This window comes from Phragmites australis, chromosome 5, assembly GCF_958298935.1.
Source record: "Phragmites australis chromosome 5, lpPhrAust1.1, whole genome shotgun sequence".
Classification (NCBI taxonomy): domain Eukaryota; kingdom Viridiplantae; phylum Streptophyta; class Magnoliopsida; order Poales; family Poaceae; genus Phragmites; species Phragmites australis.
In genome coordinates this window covers 86959-102005 of record NC_084925.1, presented here as the reverse complement: position 1 = coordinate 102005, position 15047 = coordinate 86959, and the positions used below count along the sequence as shown (strand labels likewise).

The 15047-nt window shown below is 45.8% G+C and overlaps 4 protein-coding genes across 4 annotated transcripts; 1 reads left to right on the top strand and 3 right to left on the bottom strand.

Moving 5' to 3' along the window:
• The first annotated feature begins 1732 nt into the window (after positions 1–1732).
• LOC133917280 (uncharacterized) lies at positions 1733–5017 on the top strand. Its single transcript, XM_062361194.1, has one exon. It carries the CDS (start codon positions 1733–1735, stop codon positions 5015–5017), a length of 3285 nt encoding a protein of 1094 aa, XP_062217178.1.
• A 461-nt stretch (positions 5018–5478) lies between these two features.
• LOC133917329 (leucoanthocyanidin dioxygenase-like) lies at positions 5479–6772 on the bottom strand. The gene has a single exon (XM_062361230.1). It carries the CDS (start codon positions 6730–6732, stop codon positions 5569–5571), a length of 1164 nt encoding a protein of 387 aa, XP_062217214.1. The 5' UTR covers positions 6733–6772; the 3' UTR covers positions 5479–5568.
• A 663-nt stretch (positions 6773–7435) lies between these two features.
• Positions 7436–8453, bottom strand: LOC133918157 (NDR1/HIN1-like protein 26). The gene has a single exon (XM_062361888.1). The coding sequence runs from the start codon at positions 8257–8259 to the stop codon at positions 7615–7617; it is 645 nt and encodes a 214-aa protein (XP_062217872.1). The 5' UTR covers positions 8260–8453; the 3' UTR covers positions 7436–7614.
• Positions 8454–10064: 1611 nt separating this feature from the next.
• On the bottom strand, positions 10065–13574 carry LOC133918155 (FAM10 family protein At4g22670-like). The gene is made up of 11 exons (XM_062361887.1): positions 13358–13574; positions 13208–13259; positions 12700–12858; positions 12462–12549; positions 12282–12362; positions 12105–12169; positions 11789–11929; positions 11591–11707; positions 11166–11501; positions 11021–11078; positions 10065–10467 (listed from the first exon to the last, which is right to left on the bottom strand). The coding sequence occupies exons 1-11, from the start codon at positions 13465–13467 to the stop codon at positions 10370–10372; spliced, it is 1305 nt and encodes a 434-aa protein (XP_062217871.1). The 5' UTR covers positions 13468–13574; the 3' UTR covers positions 10065–10369.
• Between the last annotated feature and the right edge of the window lie 1473 nt (positions 13575–15047).

Sequence of the window (15047 nt, the reverse complement as noted above, 5' to 3'; positions counted from 1 at the left end):
AAAGGAAAAGAAGGTATGCATTTTAACACGACTAATTGTAATGTTAGCTATATAGCCCATGCTACAACGCTAAACTAATATAATAAAAACATATGTGCTACTCTCATTTTTTTTTTTATATATATAGTTATAGATGGACACCGCACAAGAAAGAGGTCTCGCAACAACTATATGCCACATAGCTCTTCTGGAATTTCTATTCAAGAACCATCATATGCTTCATGTGATAGTTCATCAAACGATAAAGATGGGACACATCGACTACCATCCTCGTTTTTAATTTCAACCCAAAGTACCCTCACATCAGAGGGGCTATTACGAGGCGAAGGCTCTAATGGTAAAAGATAGTATGAATTTTAGTAATGCTACTAGCTTAAATATGCCTTTGAATATGCGGAAAAAATAACCTTGATTTTATGGTAAATCCAGCCATTGCTACACTGGAGCAGCAACAACAGACACAGTCAGAACAAACAAACACTCCTGGGAGGACAGTGGACCGTGCAGAAGCAAGGCGACAACGTGATAGAGCACGTCGAGCAAGCATGACGCCCGAGCAAGTTGCAAGCAGACGGGCTTGTGCTAGGCAACGTTATGCAAATATGACGCTTGAGCAGAGGCATGCAAGGCGAGATAAACAGAACCAACGAAACATGGCAAGACGAAGCACTCCCCGAGCAAATTGTGTCATGGGTACAAATATTACCGATGCAACAAATAGCTCTGTGGTTGGCTCCAACAATATTGATACAACAGAAGCTATCTATCAGAACCTACCAGATAGCACTCATATGTTGAAACCTCAGCCAAACTGTCACCATTGTGGTGCGAGACGGTTCGAATATGAGTCATTGGGATTTTGTTGCAAGGATGGGAAAGTCAAACTGGAGATGCCAGAACCACCAGAAGAGCTTCAACTACTGTACACAAGTGGGGATCCTGAATCACAACATTTTCCGGACAGCATTAGATTTTTCAATGGTCATTTCTTGTTCACCACACTCTATTGTGATTATGACAAGGAACTCGCAAATGCTAGAGATGGAGTGTACACATTTAAAGCTCATGGACAAATGTACCACAATATACACTCATTCGGACAACGAGATGATGACCCGAGCCATTTGCAACTATACTTCTATGATGACGATCCTTCCTTATCACATCGTTTTCGATGCGCCCGAGATGAAACATATAGAGCAAGAGATAGGAGTGTCATTAGAAGTTTGGTGGGCATCCTAAGAGACAACCCTTACTCTGAAACATTCAGGAGCCTAGGACAAGTTGAAGACATGGACGAATATCGTATTGTGCTAAACATTGAATACAAACTAGATCAGAGAGTATATAACATGCCATTAACATCAGAGGTGGCTGCTGTGTGGGTCGAGGGGAGCGAGTTGCACAAACATTTTGATCGCAGCATAACTCTCTTTGCTAATAATGACACATATTATTCAATCAGACCACATCATGGATGCTATGACCCTTTGTCATATCCTCTCCTTTTCCCGAGTGGGGAGCTTGGTTGGCATCCAGAGATACCAAAACAAGGTGTTGATATTAGACAGATACGAAGATCTCATTCCGTAAATCCCGATAACCCAGGTTAGTTAAGTGATATATAGTTGCATTACATTCATTTTCTCATGGTACTTATCAATCTTCTACTAATTAACTGATCATGTATACTCTTTTCTTGATAGACACTAATAGCACGTTGTGCGTCACGATGCGCGAATATTATTGCTACAAGTTCCAGATGCGCCGTGGAATTTTCAACACCATCTTGCATGGGAAGCGCCTATTCCAGCAATTTGCAGTTGATACCTATATAAAGCTTGAAACATCGCGTCTGAACTATATTCTGCACAACCAATCAAGAATACGTGCAGATCTTTACCAGGGCTTAGTGGATAGTGTATCTGCAGGCGAGAATCGAGCGAGTGCAATGGGCAAAAGATGGGTCCTTCCAGCGTCATTTATTGGTGGCCCGAGGGATATGAGACGACGATACATGGATGCTATGGCCTTGGTGCAGAAGTACGGTAAACCAGACATCTTCCTCACCATGACTTGCAACCCTAACTGGGAAGAAATACTTAGAGAGCTTGAACCTGGCCAGACACCACAAGACCGTCCTGATCTTGTTGTGCGAGTATTTAAAGCTAAATTAGATGATCTTAAGTTTCAGCTCTTCCATAATCACATCCTTGGAGTTGTTGCAGCGCATGTCCATGTCATCGAGTTCCAGAAAAGGGGTCTACCGCATGTACACTTCCTTCTTATCATGAAGTCAGGCTATAAGCTTACATGTCCAGAACAGTACAACACTGTCATTTCCGCAGAGCTTCCAACCAAGGAAAGGTATCCTGAGCTTCATGAAATGGTTGTCAAACACATGATGCATGGTCCCTGTGGTTCTTTAAATCCTGGTAATGTATGTATGAAGAATCAAAATCGCACATGCAAGAGCTATTATCCACGCCAGTTTACTGATACAACTCTCCAAGGCAATGACTCTTACCCCATCTACAGAAGACGGGATGATGGGCAAAAGGTACATGTAAGAGGGCATGTCTTGGACAATAGATGGGTTGTACCATATAATCCTAAGCTACTAAGGAGGTATGACTGCCACATCAACGCCGAGGTTTGTTCAAGCATTAAGGCTGTCAAGTACCTTTACAAATACATCTACAAGGGTCATGACAGGGTATCTGTTTCTATCAATGATGCCAATGACAACCATGAGATTAATGAGATCGATGATTACAGGGAAGCTAGATGGGTAGCCCCACAGGAGGCATTGTGGAGAATCTTTGCCTTCGATCTTAGTGGGATCTTCCCCCCGGTGCTCCAGCTGCAACTTCATCTCCCTGGCATGCATCTCGTGTCCTACAGGGATAACGCAGATGTACGTCAGGTTTTGGACCAACAAAGTGCCTCTGAGACCATGTTAACTGGGTATTTTAAGGCGAATTGTGAGTTCCCGTGGGCACGAAGCATACTATATAGGGAATTCCCAGAATATGCAGTTTGGAACCCTACATTAAAGAAATGGAAGAAGAGAAAACAACGCACACAGGTTGGAAGGATCATCTCAGCGCATCCTGCGGAGGGAGAAAGATACTATCTAAGGGTACTACTAAACCACGTGGCAGGTGCTACTTCATATGAAAATCTAAGGACATTTGATGGTGTTGTCTACCCTACCTTCCGAGAAGCTGCTGAGAAAAGAGGTCTTATTGAGTCAGACAATAACATTGATGATTGCCTAACAGAGGCTGAAATATTCCATATGCCATCATCTCTCCGAAGGCTGTTTGCCACAATATTGGTTTTCTGCGAACCCAACGATGTCTGTGGGATATGGAACAAACACCTAGAGGCAATGTCCGATGACTTCCGACGAGACCAAATGAACTCACATGTAGTTGAACAAATGGTTTTGTTGGATATTAGAAATATGCTACAGTCAATGGGTAAAGACATATCATCATTCCCTCTTCCTGAGATCGAAGAGGAGCATGACAACATGTATGGAGAGGTAAGGGAAATATTTGAAGAGAGATCTATAGAGGTAGACCATGAATTTGCCTCGGTCATGTCATCTCTCAATTGTGAACAACGGTATGCTTATGACAAAATATTATCCTATGTTGACAGCGGTAATGGAACTGCATTCTTTGTTGATGGTCCTGGAGGGACCGGAAAGACATTCCTATACAAAGCTTTGCTAGCGAAGGTCCGTAGTGAGGGAAAAATAGCAATTGCTACTGCAACATCTGGTGTTGCTGCCTCAATCCTGCCTGGAGGCAGGACTGCACACTCAAGATTTAAGATATCATTGGGCATACAAGAAGGAGGAGTGTGTAACTTTACAAAGCAGAGTGAGACCGCGAAACTTCTTCGAATGGCTTCACTTATATTATGGGATGAGGTCTCTATGACAAAAAGGCAAGCAATTGAGGCACTTGATAAGAGTCTGAGAGACATCATGGAAAAGCCAGATCTACCATTTGGAGGAAAAACAATTGTTTTTGGAGGCGACTTCAGGCAAGTCCTTCCAGTTGTGCGAAAGGGTACAAGAGCACAAATAATAAATGCAACATTACGCAAATCTTACCTATGGAAAAACATGCAAAAGCTGAGGCTTGTTCGTAATATGAGGGCTCAATCAGATCCATGGTTTTCTAAATACCTACTACGTATCGGGAATGGCACTGAAGAAACTGTGAAAGATGACTATGTAAAGATACCCGATGAGATATGTGTGCCTTACACTGGTGCAGAATCAGACATTGATAATCTTATTGATAGAGTGTTTCCTATGTTAGCAACACACATATCCAATTCAGACTACATCACATCTCGCGCTATTTTGTCAACAAGGAATGAGAACGTCGATGACGTAAACATGAGGCTTATCGAACGATTTCCTGGTGAAGAGATGGTCTATCACAGCTATGATCTTGCAATTGATGATCCAAACAACTACTACCCTCCCGAATTCTTGAATTCTCTAACCCCAAATGGATTACCACCGCACATCCTCAAGTTAAAGGTCAATTGCCCTGTGATTTTGCTCAGAAATCTAGATCCAGCTAATGGTTTGTGTAATGGGACAAGGCTGATAGTCCAAGCATTTCAAAGGTACACTATCGATGCAAAAATTGTGCTAGGTCAACATGCTGGAAAAAGAGTATTCCTACCAAGGATACCTTTGTGCCCATCTGATGATGAAATGTTCCCCTTTAAGTTTAAGAGGAATCAATTTCCTATCAGAGTGAGCTTCGCAATGACGATCAATAAAGCACAAGGACAAACAATCCCTCATGTTGGAATCTATCTACCTAATCCAGTATTCTCTCATGGTCAGCTCTATGTCGCCCTGTCGCGAGCAACTGCTAGGAGAAATATCAAAATACTTGCTGCATCGGAAAATGATGCTAGCGTACATTCAGCCTGCACCCTAACAAAAAATATTGTCTACAAAGAAGTCCTAACCTCGTAAATACATATCATGTTCGACACAAAACAATTTATTTGTTTCTATAACTATGTAATCTATGAATGATATACTATTTTAATCATATTATTCTTCTTTTTTTTCATGCTATCGAAATAATAAAACACACGTTCGAAATATTTTTACCGTAGCAACGCACGGGTACCTTACTAAGTATCCTATCATATAGAGGAGACTAGAGCGAGGTCAGGGTCGCCACGCCAGTAACTAGAGAAGCTAGCCGACCAGCCATGGGCCACGGCCTTATTCTGGCTTTGCTGCCCTGCCCTGCCTGGGTTATTCCGTCACTGATGGGCCTTATTGGACCGGCCTAAATAGACTGTTTTCTTTTTTAACCAGGGTCCACATCGAATCGAATTTGCAAATAAAAGGGTTCCCGAAAGCAAAAAGAGAAACACGGAACACCTCGACACAACATGAGCAGTTAAGCACATGAATCTCTGTCATAGTACATTTTTATTTAGATGGATACATCTAATTAGGGACGATCGTGTTTAATTCGATTCATACGCGCAGATTCAGTTGGTTGTCGCTGATCAATCGATCGCGTGGTCGTGCTCCTCCAGCCCATCTAGCTTCTGCTGCTTCCTGAAGAGCTTGCGGTCGAGATGCTGCTTGAATGTGCGAGGCGTGAACCTTGCGGACTGGGCGTCGGTGACCAGCTCCGGCAGCGGCCGCAGCAGCACCGCTTCGGGTGGTGGCTCGCAGAAGACGACCCAGGAGACGCGCACCGCCTCGCGGTTGACGAGGCCGCGGTGCAGCACGCTGGTGTAGCGCCCGTTGCTGAGGATCTCCAGTGCGTCTCCCACGTGCACGATCATGGTGCCCGGCTCCGAGCGCGCCGTCACCCACCGCCCGCCGTGCCAAACCTGCAGGCCCGGCACGCCGTTGTGGAGGATGAAGGACAGCGCGCTCACGTCCGTGTGGGCTTCCACGCCCACGGCCAGCTCCGGCTGCGGGCACCTCGGGTAGTAGTTGATCTTCAACTGCAGGAGGAGGTCCTCTGCTTTGGCTCCTCCTGACTCTTCTCCTGCCTGGGTCTGGGTCTGGGTCTGGGTCTGGGTGAGCTCCTTTTCTAGCCTGTCCTCATTCTGCAGGCCGAGCCCCAGCGAGAGGATGGCGAGCAGCCTTGATGCCACCTCCCGGACGCGGTGACCGAACTCGCGGGTGGCGGCGACGTATTCTGGCGGGTGCGCGGGCCAGAGGGCGTGGTTGGCGAGGCTGTCGGGGTGGAGCAGGTGGAAGAGGTAGTCCTCCCACTCGCGCTGGCCGCTGGCGTTGGTGGCGAGGCGGCTGCCGTATCCCTGCAGGCGGCCGGCGGCGGGGTCGTTGGCGTAGGCCTCCTTGGCTTGGATGGGGAGGGCGAAGAAGGCGGTGCCGGCGGCGCGCAGGCCGTCGATCAGCTCGGCGGGGATGCCGTGGCCGGTGATGTGCATGACGCCCCACTCCGCAGCCGCGGCGCGCACCGCCTCCACGCACTCCTGCTGCTGCTGCTTATTGGTGATGAAGGGGGAGATGTCGACGACGGGGATCCGCGGATGGTCGTCAGCATGGGTGCGCGCCAGGTCGAAGGCGTCGCCGAGGTCGGCACGCTCGTCGGCAGGGCGGACGTACTCGGGCGGGATGGCGGAGAGGCCGCTGAGGCTGAGCGCCTCGACGCGGGCGGGCGCCGGTTGCTGCAGCATGGTCGACGGCGCCATTGAATTTGATGGATGGAAAGATCGATTTCTGTGTGGGGATCAGAATTCTGCAAGAGGTGTATCCATAGATCCATCCATAAGAGCTTATTATATGGAGTAGAAACAAGAACAAGATACAGGCTCGGTTCGGCTCGGCTCAGCTACTAAAAGTGATCGTTGCTTGTGTTTGACTGTTGGGTGTGACTGGTCGTTGCACTACACCATGCCATGCATGTCCGTCCATCTGGATCTGGATCGGAATGTGGTTGCGCACGTGCCTCGACTCCTTCGATTTCCGGCCCATGCAATCCAGCCCAGTACCTAATACATGCATGCGTGGACTGGGCTGGGCTAGGAAATGCCACATCTGCCTCCTCTCCTCTTCTCTCCTTTTCTGAGCCGAGCATACGTACTAACATTTTCTGCAGGCAGGCAGGCAGGCAGGAAGAACTACGCTAATTTGAAGAGTTGTTGCACAGTGAATGATCTAATAAAAGAGCATGGTTTTGAGCAGTCAAAGCATATTTAAACTTTAACCATCAATATCTTTTTTAAATATTTCGGTTTAGCTTTTGGAAATGGTATATTAGTCTAGCTGTCTTGAATATTAGTCTCATAATAATGCAACTTTTTTGCATTTGGCGTATGTTTTATGGTGGTAATTAGTGGTCAAAATAGTATCGACATTAAACGACACTCTTTTTCAAGTGTAGGGAGTACTTGCTTTTCTAAAAAAACAAAAATATATTCAAGAAGAACAAGGGATTACATACTAGAGTAGCACTCATGTATCGATCTTACACTGGTTAGATTATTATTTATTTATTGACGATGTCCACTACTACTACTATACGACACACGACGATATCGTACGGTGATGATTGATCATAGCTAGTGATGGAGTCATATGACGTGGGTGGCGCACTGGGAGGAGGAGGACCCCTGCACGGCGCCAATAGCAACCCTCGGTGACAGCGACGGCGACGGCCGCAACAGCACGGCGGCGATGCAGTCCACCGCGAGGCCATGCCTGCCGGACACCCAGGCTGCCACCTTCCACCGGAGCTGCCCCTCGATGCGCACCCTCAGCAGCGCCTGCCCGCCCACTGCCACGGCCGTCGTGGATGGCGACGTCAGCAAGGCCGACAACACCACGTCGCCTTCCGGCTGCTCCAAGGGCGGCAGCGGCGCACCGGCGCCGAGGGGCACGCCGGCGTATGAGGCGCTGGCCTGGAGCTGGTCGTAGAGGGCGGCGGCGTTGGCGTTGGGGTTGCGGGCGGTGAAGGCGGCGTCCACTATGATGACGGAGGCGTTGTTGGTGGCGGTGGCGGTGGCGGTGGCGGCGAGCAGCGAGAAGTGCGGGCTGGCAGGGCGGAGGGTGAGCCACAGGATGAAGGCCAACGAGAGCAGCGACGCCACCGTCGACGATGCGGCGATCAGCGCCCGCCGCCCACTACTCCTGCTGCTGCTGCCGTGGTGGTGGTGGTGCTTCCTGGATCTGGAGCAGTCCCTCGGGGACTCCTCAGGATCATCCGTGATCAGAGACATATATGGATTCTGGAGAGAGCTAAGAGACCTGGATTATATATTAATTCTGGTTGAAGCTGCAGGTGGAGAGGTCAAGAAGCCAAGCTTAGCTATACTAGCTAGCTTGTGGTGTAAGAGGCTCGCTCGCTCTCTCGCAGTCGCAGATGGTACTGAAGAGTACTCAAGGCCAAGGAAATGAAGCTAAGCTAAGCTAGTCATTAACGACGATAGCACAAGGCTATACTGTGTACATGATTGCAACGTTAATTTGTTCTAGATTAAAGTAGATTTGAATCGATCATGCATGCACATTACAAGTTTGTTTCTTAATAACAATTTCTTACTCTCTCAACTCTTATACATCATTTAAGAAACAAGACATTGAGAGTAGCCTTAGTTAGGGATTTCAATTTCGTTTTATAATTTTTTTCGTTCACCGATTAAAAAACCGAAATTTGTTAAATTTCATTAAAATTCAGGTCATTTTTCATCCTTTGATCTGTGAGTCTCACATATTAGTAAAAGAAAATTCTGAAATTAGATATTTCATTCTCCTCTGAAATTACCAAAATTCACGAATTTTCGTTGAAATTTTGGTGAAAGTTTAATCCCTGGCCTTAGAACGTAATTTCATCATTCCTGCGGCATGATCTATCCCGTTTAATTATTTTGACCAATCAGATTAATATACAATTAAATTTTGTTACGGAGCGACCGAGTGGATGTTTGGCTGGATGTCCACATCTCATGAGATGCTAAAGTTGTATGCAGTGGGGGAGGGGAAGGCTCGAGAGGATATATGGAGGAAGATGAGTAAAGCTGCTACAGATATATACATATATATAGCAGCCAATCAAGATTATTAGACATGACGGAGGTGAGGCCTAAAACGGAGCAATCATACATACAATGAAAAGAAAGAAAGAAACCCCGTTCCGATAGATCCTTGCAGGAAGGGATCCCGATCGATGAGCACCTTTAATTCTCTTCTTTTTTTCGTCGTCCTGTTTAATTTGTGTCCCTGCCCCTGTGTATATACATGTATCTATCTTCCTTTTCAAAAAGCAACTTCTTTGGGTGTGATGCGAAGATGGAGAAGAAAAAGTGGAATCCATCGGGAACATTCAAAGTCCACTCCCAGTGACAGTATGTTCTCTGAGATTGAGAATATGCTCTTTTTTTTGGTTCAGTTGGCTCCACCTGTGAGCTTTACACATCTTCTTTAGCACCAAGCAACACTTTTGAGCTACTCTGAAGACAACGATTGTTTTCCTTCTGAACATTCAAAGCCATTGATCCCTCATTTCATTTTTATCTAAAATTGAGGATCAATCCTTTCTACCCTATCTCCTCCTGCAGATTATAACCACTTAAGGCAGCCAAGATAAGCACCCCTTCAGCAGTTGGATTAGGATCCATCTCATCTTCCTGCTCTCCTTCATGTGCATTGGCTCACATCGCGCTCTTCCATGTTTGCAGCGCTCTTCCATGTTTGCAGACACGTCAACAAAAAGTGATCACCGGCTCATTTATCAATACCACAAAATTATTTTTATACGAACAACCAATCACAATCTCGACTCATATACGCTCATACGACCTCCTGCATCTGAAAGACCAAGTTGCAAACATATATTTACATCCGCCAAACCAAACTAGAACACTACATTCAAGTAACCAAAACACACTTATCTCACACTTACCTTTAAGATTATACGCATACCATAAGTGCAACCAATCAGACCCTGAGTGATCTTGCACAGTGCGCATGAACATGCTTGACCCATGTTCAATGCGTCAGAATCGAGCAGCATGGAACCAGTACATAAACAAGTCATACTTCAGCATAACAGGTAAATAGCACACAAGTAGAAGAACAATGAAGCAGAACTGGCCTTAACCGTCACATCTCCGAATCAATAACTGGTGGTATGTAGGTTCTAACAGAAGTATCCCCACCGATTAAAACATCTTTCTGCAAGGTTCCAAAAAAAAAACCCCCACCTATTGATGGATGTTTTCACAAGCTGTGCACCTCCAGATGCACAAAAAGAAACACCTCCAGTCCAGCAAGCTTTTGCTACTCACAAAACCTGACACTACCATCAAGTAGCAAACGAGCTCACATCGTTCACTGCGACGCATTGAACTTCCCCATCATCTTTGCTATGATAGGGCCCACCTTCGGATTGGCTTGGTGCCGAGCGAAGCTGGCAGGATTGTTCATCACTGCAACCAATTAAAACACTGGGTGAAATAACTGAATGTGTATGAACAGGAGTACAAATATGTAGCCTTGAACATAACGCATGTAATTCTATAACCAAGGGAAAAACCGGTGGCCCAATGCACCTTCATGTTGTTTAGACATGCCTTGCTAGTCATATTTACTTGGGGCTTGCAAGGGAACTGTTATCCTAGGATTTGGATCATGCGCCATGAAAAGTTGTCATTGATGAACATACAAGTCGTTGCAGGGCACCAGTACTGTTCACAATAAGGTGAAGAGCATAGGTAACAAATTCTTCTGATAAGATCTTCTGAGACTAATCAATAAGATGGAACCAAACCCATCGTTGATTTGCACTTATATAACCCTCGTGAGCACTTTCTGATTTCGTGAAGCCATATCTAGTATATATAACATTACTCTTCAGGGGATCTGAATAACCAACCAGCAGCTCCAGGATCGACCAAGAACATTGATTTTATTCAGATACCATGGTAGACAGGAAGCTGGAACTTCTACACTAGCATCACAAGATTCATGTGGGAAGCTTACCATCTTGAAGAGCCGCCATGACCTCTGGGTCACTGAATGCTGCCATCAGATCAGGGTCCTGTTGAGCAAAGAAACATTCTTCCACTGTCAAAAGTGGATCATAAGGAACAAAACCAAGGAAGGCAGCATGCTTTTAAGTACTTACGTCCAGGATTTTACTCATATCGACGTTGCCAGGAACACCCCCGGGCATGGCACCCCCGGGCATGGCACCCCCAGGGAAACCCCCGGGCATGGCACCCCCAGGGAAACCCCCGGGCATGGCACCGCCAGGGAAACCCCCGGGCATAGTACCCCCTGGGAAGCCACCAGGCTTAGCACCCCCAGGAAAGCCACCAGGCATAGCACCCCCAGGAAAGCCACCAGGCATCCCTCCAGGGAAACCTCCACCGGGCATCCCTCCTGGGAAGCCCCTGGGAGACGCGCCTCCTGATGAGCGACTTGACGATTGCTCCTTCTTCTTTGCCTTGTCATAAGCAGCCTGGTGGAAAAAAATACACAAGGCACTAGTTTACATACAACCATAAGAACTAGAAGTAAATGCCTGGAGGCTGTATTAGTGTGAATTACCTGTGCCTCTGCCCGTCGACGAAGCCGATCACGCTCAGCTCTCTTTTCTTCCCTCTCTTTTCTCAGCCGCTCATACTTCCTACGATGTTCCATTATCTTGTGTACATTAGGTTCCACCTGCAAGATAACCCAATTCAAGATAATATGAGCTTGTAAGCTTGCCATGTAATTAGAGAACCTACTTCTCAAAATGTTCACCTTCTTGACCACAGCATTGATCTCCTCATCATAATCCATGTTTGATGCTGTGTGCAGATCACGAGCAGCTTCCTCCCATTTTCCAAGCATGGCATAAGCCATTCCACGAGTTTTATAGCCTTTTGCAGAGTCTGGGTTAATCTGGGGGGAACACACAAATAAAAGGTTAGGTACATGGTGTCCAAAATTATCAATAGAATTAATGCTTTCTTAATTTTTGTAGGTTTCAATTCTGCCTCTTGACATCTTCTAAGCGCATGCAACATAGCATTTTGCTTGAGAAAAAATGAAATACAAGATGAGATAAATGTATCACCTCTAGAGCAGCATTTGCATCACGAATGGCAGCAAGTGGTTTCTTCATTTTTATAAACACAGATGCTGGATAAACATAAGATTTCCACAACATGATTAGTACTCGTCACATGAGTAATGCATCATGTATAGGTGGTAACATTTGGTATTTATGGAGCATAAAATGCCTGCCAATTACCTCTAGTACCATACATGATTGCTGAGAGCGGATTCAGCAGTATTGCTTCGGTAAGATGTTCAACAGCATCTTCAAGCTTCCCTGAGATTACAAGACGAGCAATGCCACAAATTGGAGAATCAAACATAATCCAGATTGCAATAAGCCCAGAAAAGGATCAAGAAGGAAAAACAAGAGTACCTTCTGACATTGCTTCCATAGCCTTGCCTTTTGCTTCTTGTGAGGCATCACGATTTTCTTCCGTCACCTCAACTGAACGATCTCCCATCTGCCATAGCAAAAACGGACTTAACAGCTCAATCACCTCTACATTTCCTTTGTAGTTTGTACAACTAAAAAGGCGCAGGCCATCACGATCATGAGTGGATGAGACTCAGAATTCCACACGTTGGTGCCTAGAGAATTAATTAGTAGCTACCTTCTGTGGAGGGTCATCATGGTCAGATTGTACAATGTCACCTTCAAGCTCAAGATCAGACTCAACAATCTCTTCATCGAGCTCATCTGGCTCAGGAGTGGCATCCCTCATATCCAGAACTTCATCATCTTCATCGTCAATGTCATCCATGGAAGATCTCTGCATTGCATGTTTTATAATTAAAATGCTAAATAGGGGTCCATGAATCGGGAGCACAAGAAAACAACATCGGAAACAGACATACTTTTGACTGACATGGAGAAGAAAGAACAAAAAAATTCATCTACTTCAAAGCACAAAAATGTAAATAATTCATTATGCACCAAGTAATTTCACTAAGGGATAGCTCTGCAAACAAGAACATTCCTAAATCCTTTGAGGGTTTCTTTTCTAATTATTTTTTTTTAAAAAAAAGAGGCTATAGAATGAAAAAGGACTTTAAAAAGAAGGGATCTGAGGAGGTACCATAATTACAGGTGGATCATGGAAGGGGGAAAAGGGAGGGTACCTTGGGCTTGTCGAAGGTGGAGGCGGAGGCGGCGGGGATCTTGGCACCCAAGCTGCACCAAGGGCCAAGTCAGACTCCCAATTCAGATCAGAAGGCGCGGACGGCAAAAAGAAACAAAAAAGCAGGAGGAGGAAGGGGAAGGAACCTGACCTGAGGAGGTAATCCCGGAAGAAGGCGAGGTCGGGGTCGGCGAGGAGGGAAGGGTCCTTCTTGCACGCCTCCACGAACTCCCGAAGTTCGCGGACCTTGGAGGCATCCATCGTCCTCCTGATGCTCTTCCTCTCTGTTTCTTTGGGTTCTTGGATCGGGGCTGTTGTTTTAGGGTTTCTGCTCTGCTTTGCTTTTGTGGGATTGGATTTAGATGCTCTGCTCCTTCTAGTGCCTTCTTGACCCACCCGCCCAGTGTCAGTGACTCACTCACCCACACACGGTCTCTCACTCGCCAACTGACTGGTGGACCCGTCCTGTCCTGTGGGAGCCGTCCGATGCTGCCTGTTGGAATCTCTTCTTCCCAGGGCATTTTGAAAGGAAAAAACTATACGGCCTATCGGAAATCAATGCAGACTAGGTGAATATTGGTGTTGCTAAATCTAAATTTTACGCATAAATGATATATCAGAATGATTTTATTGCTTTTAGTACCCTCTAGAATAATTTTGCAGCATAGCAACCTGCAGTCAGGACCATCCTCTCATGTCCTTAAGCATGCAATCCACACCCATTTTTTTATCTATATTTGATTAGCATTTCTGTAAGTCTAAAGCATCTATCCGGTCATCTTGTAAATAATCATCAAGCTTAAGACACACAAAACGAAGCAGTACACTGGATGCACGTTCAAATGAAATTTGACCCATTGATATCACAAGGTGTCCTCAACCACCGTTGACAAAGAAAATGAGAACCCAAGTTTGACATTGTCCCAATTAAATGAGATCATGCGGCAGCTTCAAGAAAGTGTTTATTCTGTAGATTTTCGTCACTGTTATATGCACTTGCAGAACTCGAACACTCACTCTCACTTGTCCTGCTCCTAGAGGCTCATGTACTGAAGTAGCCGCTCAACCTTGCAACAGCACAGAGCAGAATAAGTAATTTGGTTAGGGAAAAAATACTACAAAGGAAGGGCCAATTTTATATAACAATGTAGCTAGCTATTTAAGGAGACCCTGCCATACCTGAAACTTACATGAAAGCAAACCATTTGAAGAAAAGATGGGAGCTGTAGCAGTTCTGACTTCCAACCCATCACCATGTGCATTCAACTTCACTCGTATGCGGTCGGTAGAAACCAGCATCTTAACAGGAAAGAAAACCTGAAACATGAACCTCTTTTTCATCTAGCCTGACCATACCCATTTTGCTGTTGTTTTCCCTAGTTTTATGTTAATTGGAAGATGGGAAGACGGAACTCAGTATCTTTACAAAGCATGAGATTGTAATGCAATAAAATAGGATTAATCATCATGCTTCTACAAAATACTAAAGCCAAGAACATCCAGGTGACCTGGGTTGAATAAATAGATAAAAACAGCTGCATTAATATAATAACATTGCAGAAGGAGAAACACTGAAGGCTCAATTTTGTTTTTCACCGATCATTTTGGAAACTAATGAAACTCTATAAAGCGAAGTTAAAAAAGCATGTACCTAAAGATGGCCAAATGGGCCAATCGGGCCGGCCCGGCACGGGCCCATCTCGGCACGGCCCGATTGGCCCATTTACTGTTACGGGCCGTGCCGTGCCGGCCCGCGTGCCGAGCCGTCGGCCCACGGCACGACCCAACTGTCACCGTGCCGTGCCGGGCCGGCCCACGGCACGGTCGGCACGATGGGCCCG

Bases quoted from the DNA above. Each gene is read 5' to 3' on its own strand.
- LOC133918155 (XM_062361887.1), bottom strand. From the start codon at position 13,467: ATGGATGCCTCCAAGGTCCGCGAACTTCGGGAGTTCGTGGAGGCGTGC. The intron at 12,859-13,207 runs GTACCCTCCCTT...CATGCAATGCAG, and splicing joins CCACCTTCGACAAGCCCAAG to AGATCTTCCATGGATGACAT. The intron at 12,170-12,281 runs GTAATTGGCAGG...ATGTTTATCCAG, and splicing joins AATCATGTATGGTACTAGAG to CATCTGTGTTTATAAAAATG.
- LOC133917280 (XM_062361194.1), top strand. From the start codon at position 1,733: ATGCGCGAATATTATTGCTACAAGTTCCAGATGCGCCGTGGAATTTTC.
- LOC133918157 (XM_062361888.1), bottom strand. From the start codon at position 8,259: ATGTCTCTGATCACGGATGATCCTGAGGAGTCCCCGAGGGACTGCTCC.
- LOC133917329 (XM_062361230.1), bottom strand. From the start codon at position 6,732: ATGGCGCCGTCGACCATGCTGCAGCAACCGGCGCCCGCCCGCGTCGAG.